Raw genomic sequence first — 24,262 nt, 5'->3', positions numbered from 1 at the left:
AACCATAATCAATTTGGAAACATTTTCATCATCCCCTAAAGAAACTCTAACCTTTAGCTAGCAATCCCCAATTATACACATTTTTCAGCCCTATATAGCCACTAAACTGCTTTATAGATTTGCCTATTCTGGACATGTCATATAAATAGAATTCCATGATATACAGACTTTGTTAACTGGCATCTTTTACTTAAGCACGGTATTGTCAAGGTTTATCCATAGAGCATGTGTCATTACTTTTTCTTTTTATTGCTACATAATATTCCTTGGAATGAATATACTCCTTTTTATTTATATATCCATCAGTAAACGGACATTTTTTTCCTACCCTTTGGCTATTAAGAATAATGCTGCTATAAACACCTGTACCCAAGATTCTGTGCATACATATTTTTGTTCTCTTGGACATATACATACTGCTGGGTCACATGGTAAATCCATGTTTGACCTTTTGAGGAACTGCAAAACTGTCTTCCGAAGCGGCTGTCCTTTTTTACTTCCCCGTAGCAATGTATGAGATCCAATTTCTTCCCTTTACCAGCCTTTTTTTTTTTTTTTTGTAAAGAGAGAGTGAGAGAGGAGAGAGAGAGAGAGAGAGAGAGAGAGAGAGAGAGAGAGAGAGAGAGAGAGAATTTTTAATATTTATTTTTTTAGTTCTCGGCGGACACAACATCTTTGTTGGTATGTGGTGCTGAGGATCGAACCCGGGCCGCACGCATGCCAGGTGAGCGCGCTACCGCTGAGCCACATCCCCAGCCACCCTTTACCAGCCTTTTGATTGATTATAGCTGTCATAGTAAAAAGGTAGTGTCTTATGGTTTTTTAAAATTCTAAATATTAGGGGCTCCGGATGTGGCTCAAATGGTAGCGAGCTCACCTGGCCTGCGTGCAGCCCGGGTTCGATCCTCAGCACCACATACAAAGAAAGATGTTGTGTCCGCTGAAAACTAAAAAATAAATATTAAAATTCTCTCTCTCTCTCTTTAAAAAAAAATCTAAATATTAATGGGTTTCATTGTGATATTCCATTCATGCATACAGCATGCTTTAATCATATCCACTCTTCCTCCCACATTCTCCCTCTGATCCCCTCTCCCTTCCCTTATAGTCAGTCCTTCTACTTTAGGCTATTTATTTATTTACTTACTTATTTATTTTAGTTTCCACGGATGAGATAAAACATGCTATACTTGTCTTTTTGTGTCTGGTTGGTTTGCTTAACATGATGACCTCCAGTTTCATGTGTTTTCCTAAAAATGACATGCCTTCATTCTTTTTTGAGAGAGAGAGAATTTTTATTTATTTATTTATTTTTTAGTTCTCGGGGGACACAACATCTTTGTTGGTATGTGGTGCTGAGGATCCAACCCGGGCTGCACGCATGCCAGGCGAGCACGCTATCGCTTGAGCCACATCCCCAGCCCCAACATGCTTTCATTCTTTACGACTAAATAATATCCCATTATCCATATATGTCATTTTATTATCGATTCATCTCTCTCTTTTTTTTTAAGAGAGAGAGAGGGAGAGAAAATATATCTTTTTTGTAGATGGACACAACACAATGCCTTTTTATTTTTATGTGGTGCTGAGAATCGAACCTGGGTCTCAGGTGCCCTAGGCGAGCGCTCTACCGCTGAGCCATAATCCCAGCCTGTCGATTCATCTCTTGATAGGCATCTCAGCTGATTTCATAACTTGATTATTGTGATTATTATCACAGTAAAGACATGCAGGTATTTCTTTTATATGATGATTTCATTTTCCTTGGGTTAGGGTTAGGGTTAGGAGTAGTATAGCTGGATCATATAGTAGTTTTATTTCTAGTTTTTTAAGTAACCTCCAAACTGTTTAACATAGTGGTTGTATTAGTTTACATTTCAACCAGCAGTGTATAAGAGTTCCAGTTTTTCCATATTCTCACAGCATTTGTTATTTTTGCTTTTTGATAATGGCCTCAATGACTGGGTTGAGATGGAATCTCAATGTAGTTTTGTTCTGGATTTCCCTGATGGCTAAAGATATTGAGCATTTTTTCACATACTTATTGGCAACTTGTTACTACTACTTTTGAGAAGCATTCTAAGTGGTTTTGATGAGTATTTTCCTAATGGTTGATGGCTTGTATTTATTTTCATGTGTTTATTAGCTAATTTGTATTTGTTCTTCAGAGAAATAGCTATTCAGATAATTTCCCATATTTAATTCGGGCTTTTTCACCCTTGACTTCTAAGGGTTTTTTTTTTTTTTTTTTGTACTAGGGATTGACCCAGGGTCACTCAGACATTGAGCCATATCACCAGCCCTTTTTTGTATTTTACTTAGAGTTGCTGTGGACCTTGCTAAGTTGCTGAGGTTGGCTTGAACCTGTGATCCTCCTGCCTCATCCTTCCAAGCAGCGGTGATTACAGGCAAGCACCACCCCATCTGGCCTATAAGAGTTCTTTATATATCCTGAGTACCCTTATCAAATTGATGATTTCGGAATATTTTCTTCCAGTCTATTGATTGTCTTTCCACCTTCTTGATGGCCTTCTTTGCAGCATAAAACATTTTAAGTATGATGAAGTGTATTTTTCTTTTATTGTTGTGCTTTTGGTGTAGTAGCTGAGAAATCAGCCTCACAAAGATTTACTTCCTTCTTTTCTGAGCTTATATTTGGTTTTATAACTGTTTTCAATTAACTTTGTTTGTAATGTGATTGATTCATTAATACGTATATCTCCTTAATGCCAGTGTGTACTATATTGATTATTATGGTTTTGTACAGGTTTTGAAATGTAAAAGGCAAATCTTCCAACTTTGTTCTTTTTCAAGATCATTTTGGATATTCTGAGTTCCTTGAATTATCATACAAATTTAGGATCATTATGTCAATTTCTATAAATAAAGGTATTGGGGATTTTCACGGAGATTCCTTTAACTTTCTAGACCTCTTTGGATAGCGTTGTCATTAATGATATTTAATCTTATTCTGAACTTGGGATGTCTTTCCTTATGTTTAGGTATTATTTAATTTCTTTCAACAGTATATTATAGTTTTTAGAATATAAGTTTTGTATCATTCTCTTTTCTTTGATTTCTGTGCAGCAAGTTCTCATTGTCTCAGCTGTTTGTTTTGTAAAGAGTACTAAAGCCTCAGAGGAAAGTACTATTGATATCAAATTCAGAGTACAGAGGGTGTTTCTGCTGTTCATTTTCTTGAATCAATTGAGAGGAAACTGGGGGAAATCTACTTGTCTTTTTCCCTTACTAGACTAGGATGAATCTGCATTCCAGGATGGATGAACAGAAAATAAATAAATAAATGTCCACTTAGGAACCACTCAGAAAAAAATATTCATTAGGGCTGGAGTTGTGGCTCAGTGGTATAGTCCTTGCTTGGCACATGTGGGGCCCTGGGTTCGATCCTCAGCACCACATATAAATCAATAAAATCAAGGTATTGTGTCCAACTACAACTAAAAAAAATAAATATTAAACAAAAAAAAATCATTATAATAGAAAAGACATTATTTCTGAAGATAATACTGAGAATGCTGGCAGAAATAGGAGAAAGATTTAGAAAATAATTCCTTGCTCCCGTATAAAATACACTGATCCTGTGGGGTAGAGTATATGCAGCCCCATACCCAAATATCAGTATACCCTGATTGTAATGGCAAGAGAGTTTTTCCCTCTAGCTTAAGTGCCCTCCCAGTTTTTACCTGCAAAAGGAGGCGGGGGAGATGCAGAAAGTCATCTGAATCCAGGTGGGTGTTGTGCCATTCCCTGAAACAACTTTCTGGCCAATTACTGGACTATTTTGGTTTGATTCATATACCCTCTCTGGTTCATGTATTTGAGTATGCGATTTGACACTAATAGAGAGAAGTACTGAAATAAAATGTATGGGACCAGAAAATAATAAGTACAACACTATTGGGAAAAGGGAGGTAAAGTACTTTCACAGACTTACCTGAAGGGGATTGATAAAAAAAAATGAAAATTTTATTCTGGTAAAGAAAAGTATTAATTTCTGATAACATTTGAATTTGAGGCAAATATGACTTAAAAAGTTGCTAAGAGAGTAATTATAATTTGATTGAAGGCATAATCATTAATGCTTATAAATTATTATCTTTTAACAGTATTAAAGACCAGAAGCAAAAATATTACAAACAAAGCCAAAACAGATTTCTGTTTCTAGTAATGTTAGGCTAGATAATTAGTACCCGTCCTCTTTAGAAGCAAGTAGGAATTAAATATTGTACTTGAAGGTCATGGAGAGCTGACAAGGTAGAAACAGGGCCAACAGCTGGCAGAAGATGAGAACCCAAGAATCTGAGCCTAGCATTTTAGGTTATTTTGCTTTAGTGTCCTTTGCAAATCCAAAAGATGTGGTTAAGAGGCTGAACTGCACTTTTGACAGCCTTGCCAAGTTAAGAGGACACAAAAATGGAGGTTAGGGCTTACCAGATAAGGGATATCTCATAAAGATACTGTTCTTTGGCTTGAGAACTTAAAGAGCATATGGAACTTAAAGAACTGCACCTTAGGAATAAATGTGAACTGAAAATATGTAAGTTCTAGTGCAGACTAAATTTATAGCCTTGAGTCATTTCTGAGGCCCAGAAAAAAATGTCAGTTCCTGGACTAGGTGATCCTAAATTCCAGTACACTTAGACACATGTCAGAAGCAAATGAAATTCTCTGAAGGATTTGTTTCTTAGGCTTCAAGATTTTTAACAGAGTTAATTCAGTACCATATACAGCATATAATTAAAGATGACCAGCATTATGAAGAAACTGGACAATATGCAAGAGAATCAGGAAGAAACAATAAAAGAAACAGCCCCAGAAGGACTCCATTAATTGTAACTGTGAATAACAATGCCTAATATGTTGTTGAGAAATAATAGATTGAATAATTTAGTGGAGAATTGAAAACTATAGGGATTAAAACCACAGATTTGAAAAAGAACCAAAAAGAAATTATCAAATGAAAAAATGTAATAACTGAAAGTCTAAATTAATGGTCTTAGGGTTAGTTGAGACCTGCAGAAGATAGATTGGAAGTGGGGCAGAAGAAAATATCTACTGTATAATGAAAAAGGGAGAGAAAAGACATTTTAAAAAAGAAAAACAAGCAGTAGGGGGAAGAGAAGTTCTGTGCTAATTAAACCTCCAGGAGAGAAGAAAAAGAAAGGGACTCACTAATAATCTGAAAAGAAAATTGCTCAGAATTTTCCAAAATAAATGAAAGTCACAAATCCAGAAATTCAAAAAGTCCAATCTAAGTACAACGAATGAAGAAAGGAATCAAGAGTCTGGGGTTATAACTCAGTGGTAGAGCGTTTGCTTTGCATGTGTGAAGCACTGGATTTGATCCTCAGTACCACACAATAAATAAATTAAAAATAAATAAATAAAATAAAGTTTTTTTATTGTTGTTGTTTTTAAAGAAAGGAATTAGAGTGATTTGGCTGAAACTTGAAAAGTAATTTTTTTTTTTTTTTTTCTGGTGCTGGGGAATGAACCCAGGGCCTTGTGCATGCAAGGCAAGCACTCTAACTTAGCCATATCCCCAGCCCCCCACATTACTTTCAAAGGAGTGAAAGATCTCTGTCTGACTTTTCAACATCAAAAAGGAAACTATAAGACCACACAGAATGTTGAAAAAAATCTTATCAAGCAAGAATTGTAGACCCAGTACAAAAAAAGAGTGAAGTTGAATAGACATTTACTGAAACCTCAATTTGTCACTAAAAGAAACCCTGAAAGATCTACCTCAAGTAGAAGGAAAATGATTCCCATGTAGAAAGGAATGATGGCAACAAAAAGGGGAAAAAAAAAAAAGATACTAAATGAATTAAGGTAAAGCCAGAAATTTATAGAACTAGATAACAACAGTAGCAGTTAAGTCAAGGAATAAAGTTAGTGTTCTGTGGTCATTGCATAGACCTTAGAACATTAATTTTATTTCATCCATTCCAGCCATTACATAGATTTTAAATAGGGGTAAAATACCAGTGGACTTTGAAAGATCAGTGATATATATTGTAAAGCCTAGGGCAGTAGAAATACAATGTGAGCTATGTATGTAATTGTAAATTTTTCTAGTAGCCACATTGAAAATTAAAAGAAATGAAATTGATTTTAATATTTAACCAAATATATCCAAATGTCAGTGTAAAAATCAGTGTAACATTATTTGAGATACTTTGCATTCTTGTTTTTCATACTAAGTCTTTAAAATTCCATTTGTGTCACATCTCAGGTTGGAATAGCTGTATTTCAAATGCTTGGTAACCATATCTACCTACCTTGGGCAGTGCAATTGTAGGATCACTAATAGACAAATAGTAAAATAAAATGTGTACATTCCATCCAGCACATGCAAAAATAAAATGGAATAATAAAAATAATCATTCTGGAAGACAGGAAGAGAAAAAGGAATGTAGAACAAGTGAAATAAATAGCGAACACAAGCATGTAGGTAGATTTTAAAACCCCAATATACCAGTAAGTATAGTAATAAAGACAAATATCATCTTACTTGAAATAATACCCAATTACTTGCAGCTGAAGACATAGCTAAAACAACAATACAGAGAAGTTGAAAGAAAAAGGACTGAAAAGTCTATCCATTGCAATCTAAAAAAATTGATGTAACTGTATTAATATCTGAATAGGTTTTAAAGCAAAAAATATATCTGAGAAAATGGTGGATGCCTTATAATGAAAAATGGTTCAGTTAGTCAAGAAAATTCAAGGATTTTAAGTTTTCAGTAACATGGCCTGAAAATAAATCAAATGAAAATTGGTAGAGTTAGAAGTCGTAGAAACCCCCAATGAATAGTTGGGGAATTTTAATATTTCTCTTTATAAGAGAAAAAGATATTAACATACACAAAAGAATCAATGATATAAAATATAAGAGTAACACAATTAAATTGGATCTAGTAGATTTATATGAAACATTGTACCCGGTAACTACAATATACATGTATTTTTCAAGGATGAAGCATTTACAAAAGGGTCAGATTTGTTTATAAAGCAAATCTTAGCATATTTCAAAGGACTGAAATTATAGTGAGTCTGTTCTCTGATTACAAAGCCAAATAAGTCAGAAATTATTAATTAAAAAATAAAGATATTAGGAAAAAGGCTAAAAAACCAATGATCAAATCCATTCTGAGAAACTAGAAAAAGAAGCACACACACCCTGTAATCCCAGTAGCCTCGCAATTTAGCAAGACCCTTTCTTAAAAAATACAAGGATTGGGAATGTAGTTTGGTGGTAGAGCAACCCTGGGTTCAATCCTTAGTACTGCCGAAAAAAGAAAAAGAACAACTTAATTTTTCAATTTTAGTTCATTTAGCCCAAATGAAATAGAAGAAAGTAAGTAATAATAGAGCAGGAATAATTTAATTAGAAAAACAAAGTACAGCACAACCAAGCCAAAATATTGCACTTTGAAAACATGAATAAAATTAATAAACTTTAGACTAAGATAAAAAGAAGGCTCAAATAACTTCAGGAATGAAAAGAGGAACCTTATAAGTATAACTTTTAATGTCATTAAGGCATCATACTGTGTATAAAATATGCCAATAAATGAAAATTTTGATAAATGATCCTTTTTTTCTGATAAATGAACCAAATTAAATTAGAGGGCTGGAATATAGCTCAATGATAGAAGTGCATGCCTAGCATGTACAATGGCCTGAGTTCAACACTCACCACTGGGAGGAAAAGGAATTAGGAAACACCAAGTGTGCTGTAATTATTAAGGAATGATTTCATAATAAAAATGTTCTCTAAAAGGAAACTCTGGACTCAGGTAGTTTTCTCAGAGTCTTTCTAAACATTAATGAAAAAAAACCCCACCCAACCTTTTGCATAATTACATAATTATGGAAATATTTGAGTTTGCAACTCTTGCCTAAGTTAATATCTGTCACATTTTAATTATCTGGTTCTGTAACATGATGTTACTAAGATTAATTGCTGTAGTGTTTTTTTTCTCATTCCTTCATTCACAAATTCTGGACAATCTTTTGAATGTTAGATGCTGTATGTGAAACATTTGCTATACACAGATCAAGAAAATATATATCTGGTCATCCTGAGATTTACACCTAATGAAGGAGACAGATGTTTACACAAAAATTGTTCAGTTTAGTATGAAAAGTATTATAGTAAATAGAAGTAGAGGTGTTTGGGAAAACAGAAGGTTATCTAACTGCTTAGGACAGGCCAAGAAAGGCTCTTCTGAAGACAGGTGATATTTGAGTGAGCCTTGAGTGGAAGGTGTTAATATATCAGGCAGAGGGAGATGTTACATTTAGGAGAGTTTAACAGTATGTATAAAAGCCATGAGAACCTTGCTTATTGAGGAATATATGTGTAGTTTAGATGATAGTATGGAAAATAAGAGAAGAAAAGAAGGTAAGGACTTATCATTAAGAAGCTTGTATATCATGTTAAAGATAAATGGAGTATTTATAGTCTTATAAGTGGAAATATAACATGGTCAAATTTTTATTTTATAATTATTATTCCAGTTTTGCTTTAGAGAGATTGAAATGATGTAAGACTGGAGGCAGGGAAACTGGTTACAAGGTTGTTGTTATAGATAGGCAGATAAAATGATGAGAGCCTAAAGAGGCAATAGAAATAATGAATGATTCTATGTAAAGGCTTTGATTTTTTGGCATAGTTGGCAAGCTTTTGTTTCTAGCACTAAATCGACAGTGTTGTTTATTTTTTATGATTATTTTTTATTCTTGGTAGATAGTCACAGATGTAAATGCAAATTTAGGAGGTTCAATATTTTGAAAAGGAGGAAGAGGAACTTATTCAAGATCACTCACATGGGAAATTGATACTCATGTTGATTATTTTTCTTATTGTGCATTATGCTGAAGGCCCTGAAGGCAAATAATAGTTATTAAGCTGACCCACAGATGAACCCCGATCTATTATGAATGGATGACTATATTTAAAATTGTTCATAAGCATTTTCATTTTCATTGAATGGAACATGTTAGTAGTAGAAAAATTGTGCTTTACTGAGTTCCTGATACAAAAAAATTCCCATCAAAAGTTCCTAACCTTATAGTTTTCTTGGGGAGGAGATTTAAAAAATTATAGATAGGGAGTTTCTTTAGTTTCTTGAGGAGATACATATTTGGTATCAACATGGGAAGACAAGGAAATCAGTTTTGCTAACTTTGTTTTTAAAAGTATCTGCAATTTGGGCTGGGGATGTGGCTCAAGCTGTAGCGTGCTTGCCTGGCATGCGTGGTGCCCACATTCGATCCTCAGCACAACATACAAACAAAGATGTTGTGTCCGCCAAAAACTAAAAAATAAATATTAAAAATTCTTTTTCTCTCTCTGTCTCTCTCTTTAAAAAAAGTATCTGCAATGAGTCTTTTCTTTATTGAATATTCTATATTAAGCTAGTAATCAACAGTACTTTTATAAAGCCAGGAATACTTTTTTATTTGCCTTGTCCTTTTTACTCTTACTCAATGTTCTGAACATTTACTCTTACTCATGTAAATTTTGTTAACATTATGACATGTTATTTTGAGGAGGTACCCAAAGCTCACTAAAAGAGCCTAAAATTTGTGGGGACCAATTTTTTTAAAAAAATGCAGCTTACACAAATAATTAAGCAACTATTAAGACTCATTGCGTAAGTAAAATCATGAACAAAACTTCCTTTCTGGAAACATTTTTCAATGTATGATTATTAACAGTATGTGTTATGGTGGTTTTCATATCTCGGCTAGGAAGAATTCTGAGGTGTGAATACTTGGCTTGGGAGTCAAATCCTGAAGAAGCAGAAGTTATCTTTTGCCTAGTCACTAATGGACATTTGAACTTATATCTAAAAAACATGAAGTGAATTATATTCCTGAATCTAATTTTAATTTGTTTATTCCTAAGAATTAAGATTAAGAGATTACTGTAATTCATGTAATTTCCATGTTTTGTTTATATAAAAAAACTTAGAATTTAAATTTAGTAAATTCATTTGTGTTGTTTTCTAAATTTCACTTGAAATGGTATCTTGTTGACTCTGCCAACAGTTCCCATTTCATTCTACCTTTATGGAACTAAGGTGTGTGTGTTAATCATTTTGGTAAGTTTAATCAAGCTAAGATATTGGTGTCAATCAATCACATGCATGTTACCTAGAAAAAGTAATTGTCTATTTCATCCTGTGTATGGTCCCTTTAAATGTTTAGCTTATTTTATTGGGCAGAATTCTTGATGATATGACTTCTATAAAATTGCTAATATCTGAAAATTCATATACATAAATTTAATTCAATAATTTTATTTTCAGTTATTACTATTGGTTTGTTTTCTTTTATAAAATCGAGAGCTTTTTATGCTGTGTTGTTTGGCATATCATTTTAAAATTAAATCAGTCATTTTATAATACCAACTATAGGGTATAGCATAGCTTTTAAGGCTTTGTCTTTTGCTCATCTAATTTCATTGTTTACTGTTCTTCAAACTGTTTTTGCATTTGTTTGTGATTTGGAGATTATTATTTTGTTTTAGACTGTAATGCTAGTTAATGTTACTTTTGCTCACGTACACATTCTAATTCATTCTTTAAGGCTTATTTTAGTGTGGTCCATCCTTCTATATTTAGTGTTCTGCATAGGGAAAGTTAGGAGCTCCGTCCTACGTTCCTTTGTCATGCTATACCTCCATCTATTCTGGTAAATAATAGCTATTATTTATTACCATATTAGTTTCTTAGTAGCAGTGTTCTGAACAATTTGAGGACTGGGTTTGTGTCTGAAGATTTCTATCCCCAAGAATGAGTAGATATTTAAATTGTTTCCAAAGAATAAAGAAAGCATGATAAATTAGCAGCAAAAAGAATCTGACATCTATTTGGAAAGATTGAAAGATTTCAAAGGTACCCCTTTTGGCCGGGTAGAGCAGGGTGCTTAGAAACCATGGCATTCTCTGACTTTTAATGTGCCATTTAAGCAGTATTTCGCAGATGGTTTATTTTTGTTCTGAAGATGCTGAAATCACTTTAATTGAAATTTCTTATGTTGTTACACCTTCTAATTTATTTATTTATTTTTTAATTTTAGGAAACACTCCTTTACATCTTGCTGTGATGTTAGGAAATAAAGGTTAGTAAATATTTTTCTTTTTATGTTTAACTTTCTTCACTTGTGAAGGCAGTTTAAAATTTTCAGTTTTGTCACTTGAGTTTTTAAAAAATTAACTTGATTTTCTTGTATTTGAGCTTAGGATTTAACATATTAAGGTTAATATTTTTTTTCCACTTTTTATAGTCCTTTTTAAAAAGAGAAGTCTTGTACTAACCTTCATGTCACTTAAATCTTTCTTTCTGCTGGGGATGTGGCTCAGTGACAGAGTGCTTGCCTAGCATGTGCAAGACCCCAGGTTAAATCCTCAACTCTGAAAAAAAACAAATAAAACTTTCTTTCCCTGAGTTACTTTATCAAGCAGGTATTTATAATTTTAGAAGACTCCTATTTCCAAATATTAAGGTTTATTAAATATTATAAAACTTTTAATGTCTTGAAATACCTAATAAAAGTACTAAGTATTTATAATTAGTAAAAACTAATAGTAATTTATAATTAGTATAAGTATTAATTTATATAATATGAAATATTAAATGTAATAGTAAATATTTTGAAAATTCATATTTAAGATAATAAAAATTAATATATTATAAAAACATTAATATGAAACATTTTATATATCTAAACTCCAGAAGTTGATTCTTCTTTATGATAGATAATTGTAAAAACTTGAGACATGTTTGTTTTTTAGTTAAAAAAAATACTTTGTAGGCAGGTGATTTAAAAAATCTACTTCTGTATATTATTCCTATACGCAATGCCATTTCCATTACCTGGATTCCCAGTTATTTTGGAAAGTGAGGATTCTAAATAGCCGATTGGCAATTTTCTGAATGCTAGGTTTAAAAACTTTAAATATTTGATGAAAATATTATTAAAAATACACTCTTGCATCTGGGCATGGTGGCACATGGTAAAACCCCAGCAATTTGTGAGTCTGAGGCATGAGGATCTTTAGTTTCAGGCTCGCCTAGGCAGCTTAGCAAGACCCTATCTAAAATTTTTAAACAGGGACTGGGGTGTAGCTTAATGGTAGAGTGCTCCTGGGTTCAATCTCCAGTACTGGAGGAAATTTTTTTCTGTATTTTTAAACAGACTAATGAATTTCTTTTAACATTTTTCCTTTTAATTATTTAGTAGTATCGTTATGAATATCTCTTATTGTCATATGGTGTAATGTAACTGTATAAACATTTGACCAATGCCCACTGACCTAAGGATTGTTATTAGAACCTGTTTTTTTAAATTGAAAATTAAAGTTCTTTTGTTAGTTTGTGTGTGTGTTTGTGTGTGTGTGTGTGTGTGTGTTTGTGAGACACACACACACACACACACACACACACTGGGGATTGAACCCAGGGCCATCTTATGCATGGTTCTTGGCAAGTGCTTTACCACTAGCTATATCTTCAGTCTATTAGTTTGGTTTTTTTTTTTTTGTTGTTGTTGTTAGTTTGGTTTTTAAGTTCATCACATGTTTAAGTGAATCATAAGATCTGTAGGATTATTTAATTTTGATTTTAATTCTATATTAATTGGTGATTTAAATATTTAACTTCAATATGACTTTTCTTATATGAGTTACAGATTCAGTTATAACTTCTCAGTAAAGAGATAATAATAAGATGCTATATATTATAGAAACTTAAGAAATGGGGACCAGCCAGGTCTCAGCAAGATAAAGAACCAAGGTGTTTTGGGGATCAGCCATTCTCCTATCTGCTCATTTCCCTGTTTATCATCTGTCTCTTATGGTGTATCTGCTGTCTTTACATATCTTATATCTTTCTTTCCTTGGATCCTAAGTTTTTTTTTTTTTTTTTTTAAGAGAGAGAGAGAGAGAGAATTTTAATATTTATTTTTTTTTTAGTTTTCGGCGGACACAACATCTTTGTTTGTATGTGGTGCTGAGGATCGAACCCGGGCCGCAAGCATGCCAGGCAAGCGTGCTACCGTTTAAGCCATATCCCCAGCCCCTGGATCCTAAGTTTTAATGACTTTTTAGGTTCAGTATTTACCACCAACTTGTTAGGTTTCTTAGGTTTCCAAATTTTTGAGCAAAGAGTTTGCTGGTCCAGTTCATCTGAAGCCAAGCTATTAAGAAATGGATGCTGGCAAACTCATGAATTATCTGGCTTTGAGATAGATATTCTGTGAATTTAGTTTTGGGTAGGCTCACTTGGAGTGAGAGATGGGGTAGGAGAGGAAATCAGGATAGTGTGTTTAATAGGAAAATGGGCAAAGCAGGCCATGGTAGACATCTCTAATATACCTACCTTGCTGAAAACACATCAGATGTAGTTGACTAAATTTGATCAATTAAAAACTTATGGTAGGCTGGGGTTGTAGCTCTATAGTAGAGAACTTGCCTCACACTGGGTTTGATCCTCAGCACCACATTTAAGAAAAAAAAAAAGGTTAAATTCTAAAAAAAAGAAAAGAAAACTTATACTTTTTTTTTTGAAAGAACATTGGATCAAAACTTTAGAAAATAACTAAAGTATATTTGTTATTTATAATATGCCAGATACTTTTTTCTAGTACTTTGTACATATTAACAACCCTTACACAACCATATCCCATGTTGCCTTATTTTCCAGGGGACAAATATTAGCCCTAAGAAATTAAGCAACTTGTATAGAATAAAGTAGCAGAATTTTGACTTCAGCTTGGAATGTTGAACCTTTATTTATGGTATACTGCATTGCCCTCGTTTCACTCAGAACCGCTGAAAAAGTGTATAGTTGGGCTGGGGATGTGGCTCAAGCGGTAATGCACTTGCCTAGCATGTGCCGGGCGCTGGGTTCAATCCTCAGCACCACATAAAAATAAAATAAAGATGTTGTGTCCACCGTTCTGAAAAATAAACATTAAAAAATTCTCTCTCTCTTTAAAAAAAGTATATAGTCTATGTCAATATTAGAATTTAGCTTTGGGAAGGCTCGCATGCAGCTTGCCAGTTCAGATGCTATTTTAGAATGTGAAATGAAACTTATCTACCATCCCTGGTATAGTTTTTCTACTTTTAGATGTATGTACTGTTATGCTCTATCATAGGTGTGTATGTATGTTAACCTTCTCTAAAATACATTTCATTAAACGTTAGTTTTTTGGGATATTACTAGGCAATTAGAGGAAAAGAGTTTCCAGGTCAGCTTGATTTGAAAAATATCAGGCTAATAAAAGTTTAGCATTTTTTGCTGGATATGGGGGTGCATGCCTATAAATCCAGTGGGTTGGGAGGCTCAGGCAGGAGGATCAAGACTCTTATTAAAAAAAAATGATAATAAAAAGGGTTGGAGATGTGGCTCAGTGGTTAAGTGCCTCTGGGTTCAATCCCTAGTACCAAAAAAAAAAAAAAAACCAAAAAGAAAGAGTTAAAAGTTAAGTTTTCTTTCTGGTAGAACTTGTTATAATTTTGATATGCTAATAGGCCAATAGTCATTGTGAAGTTCCAAGTTGGAGCAAGTATTAGTTATACTAGTCATTGTTTCCTAGTTATTTCATGTTTGTTCTTTTTCAGCATCTGGAGAAGACTAATGTTCTAAGGGATGTATTTTAGGAAGCACTTGGTTAGATGATTCAGGTTGTACAAATAATGTTGGTATTTATTCTTTCTGAGTCTTTTTCATGTAGGATAGGCACCACAAATAATATACAGATCCATTTACATTTTTTCAGTTGTGTGCCCCTTTGTGCTTTTTTTTTTAGTTGTTGATAGACTTTTATTTTATTTATTTATTTATATGCGGTACTGATAACCGAACCTAGTACCTCACACATGCCAGGAAAGTGTGCTATCACTGAGCCCCAACCCCTGCCTGCCCCCCCAGCCACCCCTCCTTCCCTTTGTGTCTTTATCTTTATTGCCTTTTTATGTTTTGGATATTGGGTTCTACAAGAATGAGGTTGGAATGTGTAATAGAGGATAAAACATCTACTTTCTTAGTTCTTTTATATTATACCACTTTTATTTTATTATACACTCTTATTTTTTAACACTCTTATTCTTTTATCTTCTCCTTTTGAGATATCACTTTTTGTTTATATACTTATTTGTAAATATAGCCCCCCAACCATTCAGATAATTATTTGTTGATTGAGGAAAGGAGAGATAGATACATTAGGGTTTTTACATTTTTATTTACTCCCCTTCTCTCGTTCACTTTGATATAATGAATAACCTTATTTTTTCACCATGGAAGTCTGATTTTTTAAAATTTCTGGGTCTTTAAAGTTGGCTGTGTTGTCTGGGAGGTTTCTAAATTATGAATTTGAGTGGAAATAAAGAACATATTTAATTAAGGAAGATTTCAGGAATCTTTAGGAGATAAAAATTGAAAACTAGTCTTTAATTCTTATCCTTTTGGTTAGAATCAAATTTCTAGGTCCATTGACTAAAGTTGGCTATATTGCCTGGGAGGTTTTTGAGCTATGGATTTGGGCGGAAATGAAAAAAATCACACATTAAATTTTTTTTTTTTTTTTTTAGTTGTAGATGGACACAGTATCTTTATTGTTTATTTATTTTCATGTGGTGCTGAGGATTGAACCCAGTGCCTCACATGTTCGAGGCAAGCTCTCCCTGAGCCACAACCCTAGCCCCAACATCATATTTTATTAGGGAAGATTTCAGAAATCTTTAGGAGATGAAATCAAAAACAAATCTTAAATTCTCATCCATCGGGTTAGAAACATCAGAAAATGTTTCTTTAAACCCATTGCTTCAACTTTTAATTCATTCTCAGACTTTTGTATAGTTTTAATTTTTTTAAATGTCTAGAATTAGAATAGCTTCTCACTTTCATGAGGATCTCTCTAGATCTTCTGTTATGTTTCCAACTATTCTATTCCATCTATCTATTCTTTGTATATTTTACCATCCTTATAGCTCTTGCTTGTTTCTGTGTGATTTCTATCATTAGTAATTTCAGTTTGTCTATATTCCTCAAATCCTGGATTCTTTCTGGCAGTATGCATTTCTTAAGCCCAGTTAGTTGCTAACTACCTGTTTTATCCAATTTTTTAAAAAAAAATGTGTAAGAATATTTTATAGGTAATTGGCATATCTATGGTTATCTGATTTCATTAGTTGCTCCTCAATTGGTTTATGGCTGGTGAGTGGAGGGCACTGCTTCTACAGGTTCTGTGGCATATTAGAAAACATAGTTGACATGTCTAGCATAATATATAAATCTTACACTAATCCTATACCTTAGTTTATACAACTGGGATGTTGCTTTAATTATTGTTGTGTATCCTGCTTTTTAATATTTTAAAATTAAAAATATTTTGCTAATAATTGTTTGGTTATTAACACACATATTGAAATAATTGAAATAATACAGTACAAAATTATAAGAGCATCTTCTTTTTCCAAGGTAATTAATATTTATGGCCTGAGGGTATCCTTCACACCCTACACTCCTTATTTATAACAAAGGGGTTTAGTTTGCATTCACTGAGAAAGAATCACTACATTAGAAACTTATTGTAATTTTTTTTTTACTCAGTTCTGTTATGAGCTGTCCCTACAAATCCATGGATATCTTCCATGTTTGCAGTCCCTTGTCTTTTTTTGATATTTTTAGATATATATGACAGTAGATTGTATTTTGATATATCATACATACATGAACCTTATCTTTTTCTGTAATACATATACACATGACTAAATAAAACCCAGTAGTAGGTCTGTTGTGGGGGGACCCTTTTATTTTTATTTTTTAAAATTCTTTTTAGTTTGACTCTTCATCATTCTTTTTCCTCACTAACCTACCCTTCTCCCAATTAAAATGATAACCCATGTTAAAACTTGTTATATATTCTTTCACTTTTTTTTGTTGTTGTTGGCCATGCTTACTGTTGTATGTGGTTAATGCATATGTGTTTGAATACACAAGGTGTGTAATTTTTGTTTATTTTAGTAAAATGGGATTATAAAATGCCCTTGTATTTAGTAGGTAAGTTGTATCATTTAGTAATACATTGTAAAAATCCTTTAATTCTGTTGGGATAGTTTTAATTCATTTCTTTTTGATTTTTTAAAAACCATTTTTTATGTCATTTTTCTCTTTCAACATTTTATTATGAAAAATCTTAAATGCAAAAAATTGAAAGATTATCACAATGAATAGTGAAACACTCTTTAATTGTCTCAATAATCATCAATATTATATCATATTTGATGAATCTTTCTTTGGGTTTCATATATTATTTATCTGTTTGAAAATTAAGTGTGGATATCATCTCATTTTATCCCTACATATGTTAGCATATGGAATAAGGACATTCTCTTTCATAATCATGTTATTACTATTACATGGAAGAAAATTAATAATATTGTTATAATATCGCATAGCCAATATGTATTCAAATTTCTCCAGTTGTTACCAGAATGACTTTTATAGATGTTTTATATTGAAATAAGACCCACTGAGGCTCACTCATTGCTATCATTCATTGTTTTTCTCCCTTTTGTGACTAACATTTTGAAAAGTCTTATACAGTAGACTTGTAGAGTGTTCTTAATCTTGAATTTGTCTGATTATCTTGTAGTGTTATTTAACTTGTGTCTGCCTTTTCTATAAATTGAAAATTAACTTTTGGGGGCATGTGTAGATTAAATGTTTCTGCAAAGAATACTTCACAGGTATGTAATCCACTTTATATTGTGTCACATTAGGACACACATAGTGTTAGATTATTCCACTATTAATGCTACTAAATTTGCCCACTTGTTTCATAGGGATCTCTAGATACATCCACTAGAAAAGAGCATTTTTCTTATTGTAATTATTAAATAGTCTTGGGGTGATACTTTAATACCATGTGAATATCTTATTTTGCAGCACATAATTTCTTACTTAGTTGCTTTAGAATTCATTGAGATTCTTTCCTAAATTAGTTATTATACTGGGTGCTCTAATATATTAATTTTCCACTTTTACCATTTATTAAGCTGGCATTACATTATTGTGTAAAGAAAAATTCATCACCTTTTAATTTTTTTTGTCAGTTTATTTTTCTTTCAATGTACTCTAAATAGTTAGTAGTTAGTATTGTTTTTGGTTCTCAGTTTCTCAAATCTGACCAGTAACTCACCATTCAAGCAATCTCCTCTGTTCTTTTGATATGACTTGATTCTTTAAAAATTACTGCATATTACTCTAGTATTATAACTGCAACATAGGTTTATTATTATCCCACAATGGAAATTTTTGTTTTCAGTATATTTACTACTACAAATATTAAAATAAACAAATAAACATTCTTATATGTATATTTTACTTAAAAAACACCTCTGAAAGTTCTGTATTTATTTTTATTTTATTCTAATGAAGTTTCTTGTTAGTATAGGTGTTATTTCTATTACTAGGAATAGTGCTAATGGAGTGCCATTCTTCTGAAATTCACCTTTTGCCCTCCTATACCACACTATCATAATGTTTTTATTTCCTTTGAAGCATTTTTTATCTTATATTCTTTTTCTTTTTCTTTTTAAATTTACTTATTTTCTGACATAGGATATAAGCTTTCTGATAGCAAAACCTTGTTTCCCTTCTTCATTGTTTATATCTAGAACCTTGTAATTAAAGATCGCCATATAGTAGGCACTTGATTGAATGAATGAGTATGGCTATACTACCTAAATTTACTATGAGTCTCAGTTTTAAATGTTTTTTTTTTTTTGCCTGTTAATACACTTTAATTTTTAATTTTTTTCCAGCTTTTGTAAAGATCTATGCTTAGACTTCTTTTGATTACTTAGAGAACTTTCCACATTTGTCCTTATGATCATGTAACATTTTGCCCTTTTTTGGGTGTTTTTTTCCAAACTAAAATATTTATAAAACTTGAAAAATAAGGCTTTATGGAAATGTTACTGATTACATTTTTTCAAGAGAACTTTTCCCCCCCTTGAAATAACGAGCTTTGCATTTGACATTATAGATGTACAAATCCTCTCTTTGGTCTTATACAGTAGTAGATACTTGGTTGTACTTTTGTACTTTATTCTTGAGGTTTGTAGTTTATATTTTAGAGGATGGAAACATTCTCAAAATATCCTGGGAAAAAATTATTAGGAAACATAATACTTGCTTTGTAGAGCAATCCAATTTATTTTTAGGTAGTAGAATGGTGCTTTTGAATCTGGAGATTTGAAATTATCTGGTTTAGATACATAGGATTTTTAAAAATTATTTAATTTTATAAAGTATACTATTTTACAGATTTATTCGTATTAATTTGACTTATTAAACTTCCACATGGTTTTTTATTTATCTTTAAAATTTATCTTTAAAATTACATGATGTTTGATTATTACCATTCTTTTATTGCAGAATGTGCCCATTTACTTTTGGCTCACAATGCTCCAGTAAAGGTGAAAAATGCTCAGGGATGGAGCCCTCTGGCAGAAGCCATCAGCTATGGAGATAGACAGATGAGTAAGCAATATGAATTACTGTTGTTGATAAATATTCCAAAAATACAAAGTGACGAATTTGAGATATTTTTCATTTAGTGTTATTTTTCCATACTACAAACCTTGAAGTTAAATCTGTAACATTATATGTGAATTATTCATGACTTAGGAACTTGAACATTGAAAACTATACAAAAAGAATTGAGGAACCATATTTAAAAGTATATTGTTTATAGATGGGCCTGGTGGCACCCACCTGTAATACCAGGAGTTTGGGAGACTGAGACTGGAGGGTCACAAGTTCGAGGCCAACCTGGGCAACTTAGTGAGACCCTGTCTCAAAAACAAAATAAAAACATCTGGGCATATATTTCAGTGTTAGAGTGCCTGTTGGTTCAATCCCCAGTGTTGTTATTCTGAATAAAAGAATCCTTGAAAGTCACAAAAACCTCACAGTGGGTAAGAAACCCAGGAACCCATAGAGTTTCTCTTCACTCTAAACTGGTTAGAAAAATCAGTATGTAAAATAAGCCAGTTGTGTTTTCTAGCCTGGCAAAAATTACTTTAATTTTTTTTTCCCCGTTTCAACTTTAGTTACAGCTCTTTTAAGAAAGCTTAAGCAGCAATCCAGGGAAAGTGTTGAAGAAAAACGACCTCGATTATTAAAAGCCCTGAAAGAGGTAAGCTGTATTTCTTTGCGGATTTTGCACCTAAAGAGTAATTGAGAGTGTGATTTTTAAGCATTTTTAATAAATTCTAAATTTTTACTACTGGTTAAGGATTAATAAAGGGTAAGAAGCATGTTCAAATTAAGCAGTAATTGGAATAACAAAATATTGTGATTATAAGTGTAAACTAAGAAGCACCTACTTTCTTTGAATTAAGAAAATAAAGATTTATTACTTTTTAGTAAATTAGATAAGTAAGCAAAAAGGAGATGCATCATAATTAATGGCAATAATTTTCCTTTGTGCTTTGGATTAGAAGATTCTATAATAGCTGAATATGATGCTGCTAAAAGGAGCAGTTTGTGTTTTATTTATGTAACAATAAAGTTTTGTCCATCCTGTCTCAGAGTGGTTAGAGTTGATTGTGCTGGCACAGAATAGAGAAATTTGTTTTCTGTTTTTGTTCTCTTCCTCTGTATTTTTTTTAATATCTTTGTTTTATTTATTTATTTTATGTAGTGTTGAGGATCAAACTCAGTGCCTCACGCATAGGAGGCAAGTGTTCAACCTCTTAAGTTACAACCCCAGCCCTTCTTCCTTTGTGTTTTTTTAACTTGTTTTAATTAGTTACACATGACCATACAATGATCTTGACATAGCATACATTTGAATCATATGGGGTATAATTTCTCATTTTTCTGAGTGTACAGGTTGCAGAATCATATTGGTCATACAGTCTCATATAGCAATAGTAATGTCTATTTTATTCTGCTGTCCTTTGCTTTCCCCCTTCCCCTCCCCTCCCCTTCCATCACTTCTCTCTACCCAATCTAATGTGACACACTTCTTTTTTTTTGTCCTCCTCACATCATCATACATGTATTCTGTATAACGATGAGAGTCTCCTTCCATCTTTAGTGCAATTCCCCTTCTCCCTCCCTTTCCTTCCCACGTCTCTTCCCTATTTGGTGGTAATCTTCTCATGCTCTTCCTCCCTACTCCATTTTGAGTCACCCCCCCCCCCCCATAGCAGAGAAGACATTCGGCATTTGTTTTTTAGGGATTGGCTAACTTCACTTAGCAAAATCTGCTCTAATGCCATCCATTGCCCTGCAGATGCCATGATCTTGTTATTTTTTAGTGCTGAGTAATATTCCATTGTGTATAAATGCCACATTTTTTTTTTTTTATCCATGCATCCATTGAAGGGCATATAGGTTGGTTCCACAGTCTACCTATTGTGAATTGTGCTGCTATAAACATTGATGTGGCTGTGTTCCTGTAGTATGCTGTTTTTAGGTCTTTTGGGTATAGTCCAAGAAGTTCCTTTGTATTTTTGATGTCTGACAGAACTGTGGGTGAAAGATAATGTGTGCTATTATGCTTTAAGTAATAATTATGTTTTGATAATGATGTGATAATGGCTTGTCTTCTCTTAGGTGATGCTAATTTTTTTTCTTTTTTTTGAGATCTGAAGAGTTATAGAAAGAGTCAGGAAAAATGTATTTAGGTTGCAATACTATCTAATATTAGATAAACTTCTTTCATTGTTTGAAATACGGAGGTCTAACTTGCCAGTGTTGCTATATTTGCACTACTTTACTTATATTCATACTGTTTAAATTTTTAGAGAATATTTGATTTTAATAGTTTCCTTAATAATTATAGTCTCTTTGCCGTCTAGCTTTTAGTTTGAAAAACAAAAGTTTTCTCCACAGGTCTCATATGATTAACATTTTCATATTTACTAAATCTATCACTTCATATAAAAATCTTTTCAGTTGTAATGGACATTATTTTAGACCATCATGACACAGTACACATAATCATTTTGATAGTTACTTTTAAAGTTAGTTATTTTGAGTCCCAGCAACCCGCCGGCGTGGTAGTCACATCACCCCAATTGGAGTAGGGGCAGAGCAGAGCCTCCTCCCGCACCCGGAACAGGCCCAGCGACCCGCTGGCGTGGTAGACACGTCACCCCAATTGGAGTAAGGGCAGAGCAGAGCTGCCGCCCGCGCCTGCAAGGTAGGCAGACCTGCCGGCAGAACAGGCCCAGCGGCCCTTCAGCGTGGTAGACAGATCACCCCAATTGGAGGAGGAGCATAGCCGCCGCCCGCCCCTGCAAGGGAGACTTTTCAACTATACAAGAGCAATATAAATATATAGGGGGAAAATTCAATAACACAACAGTTTCACCAAGCAGAAAGAAACTCGAGCAGTATGAAAAGACAAAGAAAGGACCACAAGCAATGTAGGTCAACTCAACTTTAGAAGAGGTAATAGCTGCAGCAGATGGAATGTCAAATAAAGAATTCAGGATATACATGCTTCAGATGATCTGGAGTCTCAAGGAAGACATTAGACAGCAAAATCAGACAATGAAAGATCACTTCGACAATAAATTACATAAACAAATCCAAGAAGCAAAAGATCAACTATACAGGGAGATAGAGGTTATAAAAAACAAACAAATAGAAATCCTAGAAATGCAAGAAGCAATAAACCAACTTAAAAACTCAATTGAGAATACTACCAGCAGAGTAGAACACTTAGAAGATAGAACATCAGACAATGAAGACAAAGTATTTCAACTTGAAAAGAACATAGACAGCAAGACTGTTAAGGAACCATGAGCAGAACATCCAAGAAATATGGGATAACATAAAGAGACCAAACTTAACAGTCATTGGGATACAGGAAGGTATAGAGGTCCAAACCAAAGGAATGAGCAATCTATTCAATGAAGTAATACGAGAAAACTTCCCAGACTTGAAGAAGGAGACAGAATCCCAAATCCTAGAAGCCTACAGGACGCCGAATGTGCAAAATCATAAGAGATCCACACCTAGACACATTATAATGAAAATGCCCAATATACAGAATAAGGAGAGAATTTTAAAAGCTACAAGAGAAAGGAAGCAGATTACATTTAGGGGTAAACCAATCAGGATAACAGCTGATCTTTCAACACAGACTCTGAAAGCTAGAAGATCCTGGAATAACATATTTCAAACACTGAAAAAAAATGGGTTCCAACCAAGAATTGTGTATCCAGCAAAATTAAGCTTCAGTATGGAAGATGAAATTAAAACCTTTCACGATAAACAAAAGTTAAAAGAATTTGCAGCTAGAAAACCATCTCTTCAAAACATCCTCGGCAAAATATTACAGGAAGAGGAAATGGAAAATATCAATGAAAACCAACAGCGGGAGGTAGTACAGTAAAGGGGGGGAAATAATCAAAGAGTAAAACAAACCATGTTAGTAACATAAATAAACAAATATGGCTGGAAGAACAGCCCATATCTCAATAATAACCCTAAATGTTAATGGCTTAAACTCGCCAATTAAGAGACACAGGCTAGTAGAATGGATCACAAAACAAGACCCAACAATATGCTGCCTTCAGGAGACGCATTTGATAGGAAAAGACATACATAGACTGAAGGTGAAAGGTTGGGAAAAATCATATCACTCATATGGACTGCGGAAACAAGCAGGAGTGTCCATACTCATATCAAATAAAATAGATTTTAAGCCAAAGTTAATCAAAAGGGATAAAGAGGGACACTACATACTGCTCAAGGGAACCATACACCAGCAAGACATAACAATCATAAATATATATGCCCCAAACAATGGTGTAGGTATGTTCATCAAACAAACACTTCTCTAGTTCAAGAGTCTAATAGACCACCATACAGTAATTAAGGGAGACTTCAACACACCTCTCTCACCACTGGACAGATCTTCCAAACAAAAGTTGAATAAGGAAACTATAGAACTCAATAACACAATTAATAACCCAGACTTAATTGACATATATAGAATATACCACCCAACATCAAGCAGTTACACTTTTTTCTCAGTATCACATGGATCCTTCTCAAAAATAGATCATATATTATGTCACAGGGCAACTCTTAGACAATATAAAGGAGTAGAGATAATACCATGCATCTTATCTGATCATAATGGAATGAAACTGAAAATCGACGATAAAAGAAGTAAGGAAAAATCA

The 24,262-nt window shown here is 33.1% G+C and overlaps 1 protein-coding gene across 4 annotated transcripts in view; it reads left to right on the top strand.

The window, feature by feature from the left end:
• The window catches only part of Ankrd13c (ankyrin repeat domain 13C), a 75,323-nt gene that overhangs the window by 14,452 nt on the left and 36,609 nt on the right, over positions 1-24,262 (top strand). For 2 of the 4 annotated variants that reach the window (XM_026409372.2, XM_026409381.2), the window contains exons 2-4: positions 11,119-11,160; positions 19,488-19,592; positions 20,165-20,250. In XM_026409372.2, coding sequence (XP_026265157.2) covers positions 11,119-11,160; positions 19,488-19,592; positions 20,165-20,250 — 233 coding nt within the window. Of the gene's footprint in view, positions 1-2,350; positions 2,412-11,118; positions 11,161-19,487; positions 19,593-20,164; positions 20,251-24,262 lie in introns of those variants that run through there. The other 2 variants (XM_077791133.1, XM_077791132.1) reach the window with 2 other exon arrangements.

This window comes from Urocitellus parryii, chromosome 11 (genome assembly GCF_045843805.1).
Source record: "Urocitellus parryii isolate mUroPar1 chromosome 11, mUroPar1.hap1, whole genome shotgun sequence".
Classification (NCBI taxonomy): domain Eukaryota; kingdom Metazoa; phylum Chordata; class Mammalia; order Rodentia; family Sciuridae; genus Urocitellus; species Urocitellus parryii.
This window is presented reverse-complemented; position numbering and strand designations above follow the sequence as displayed.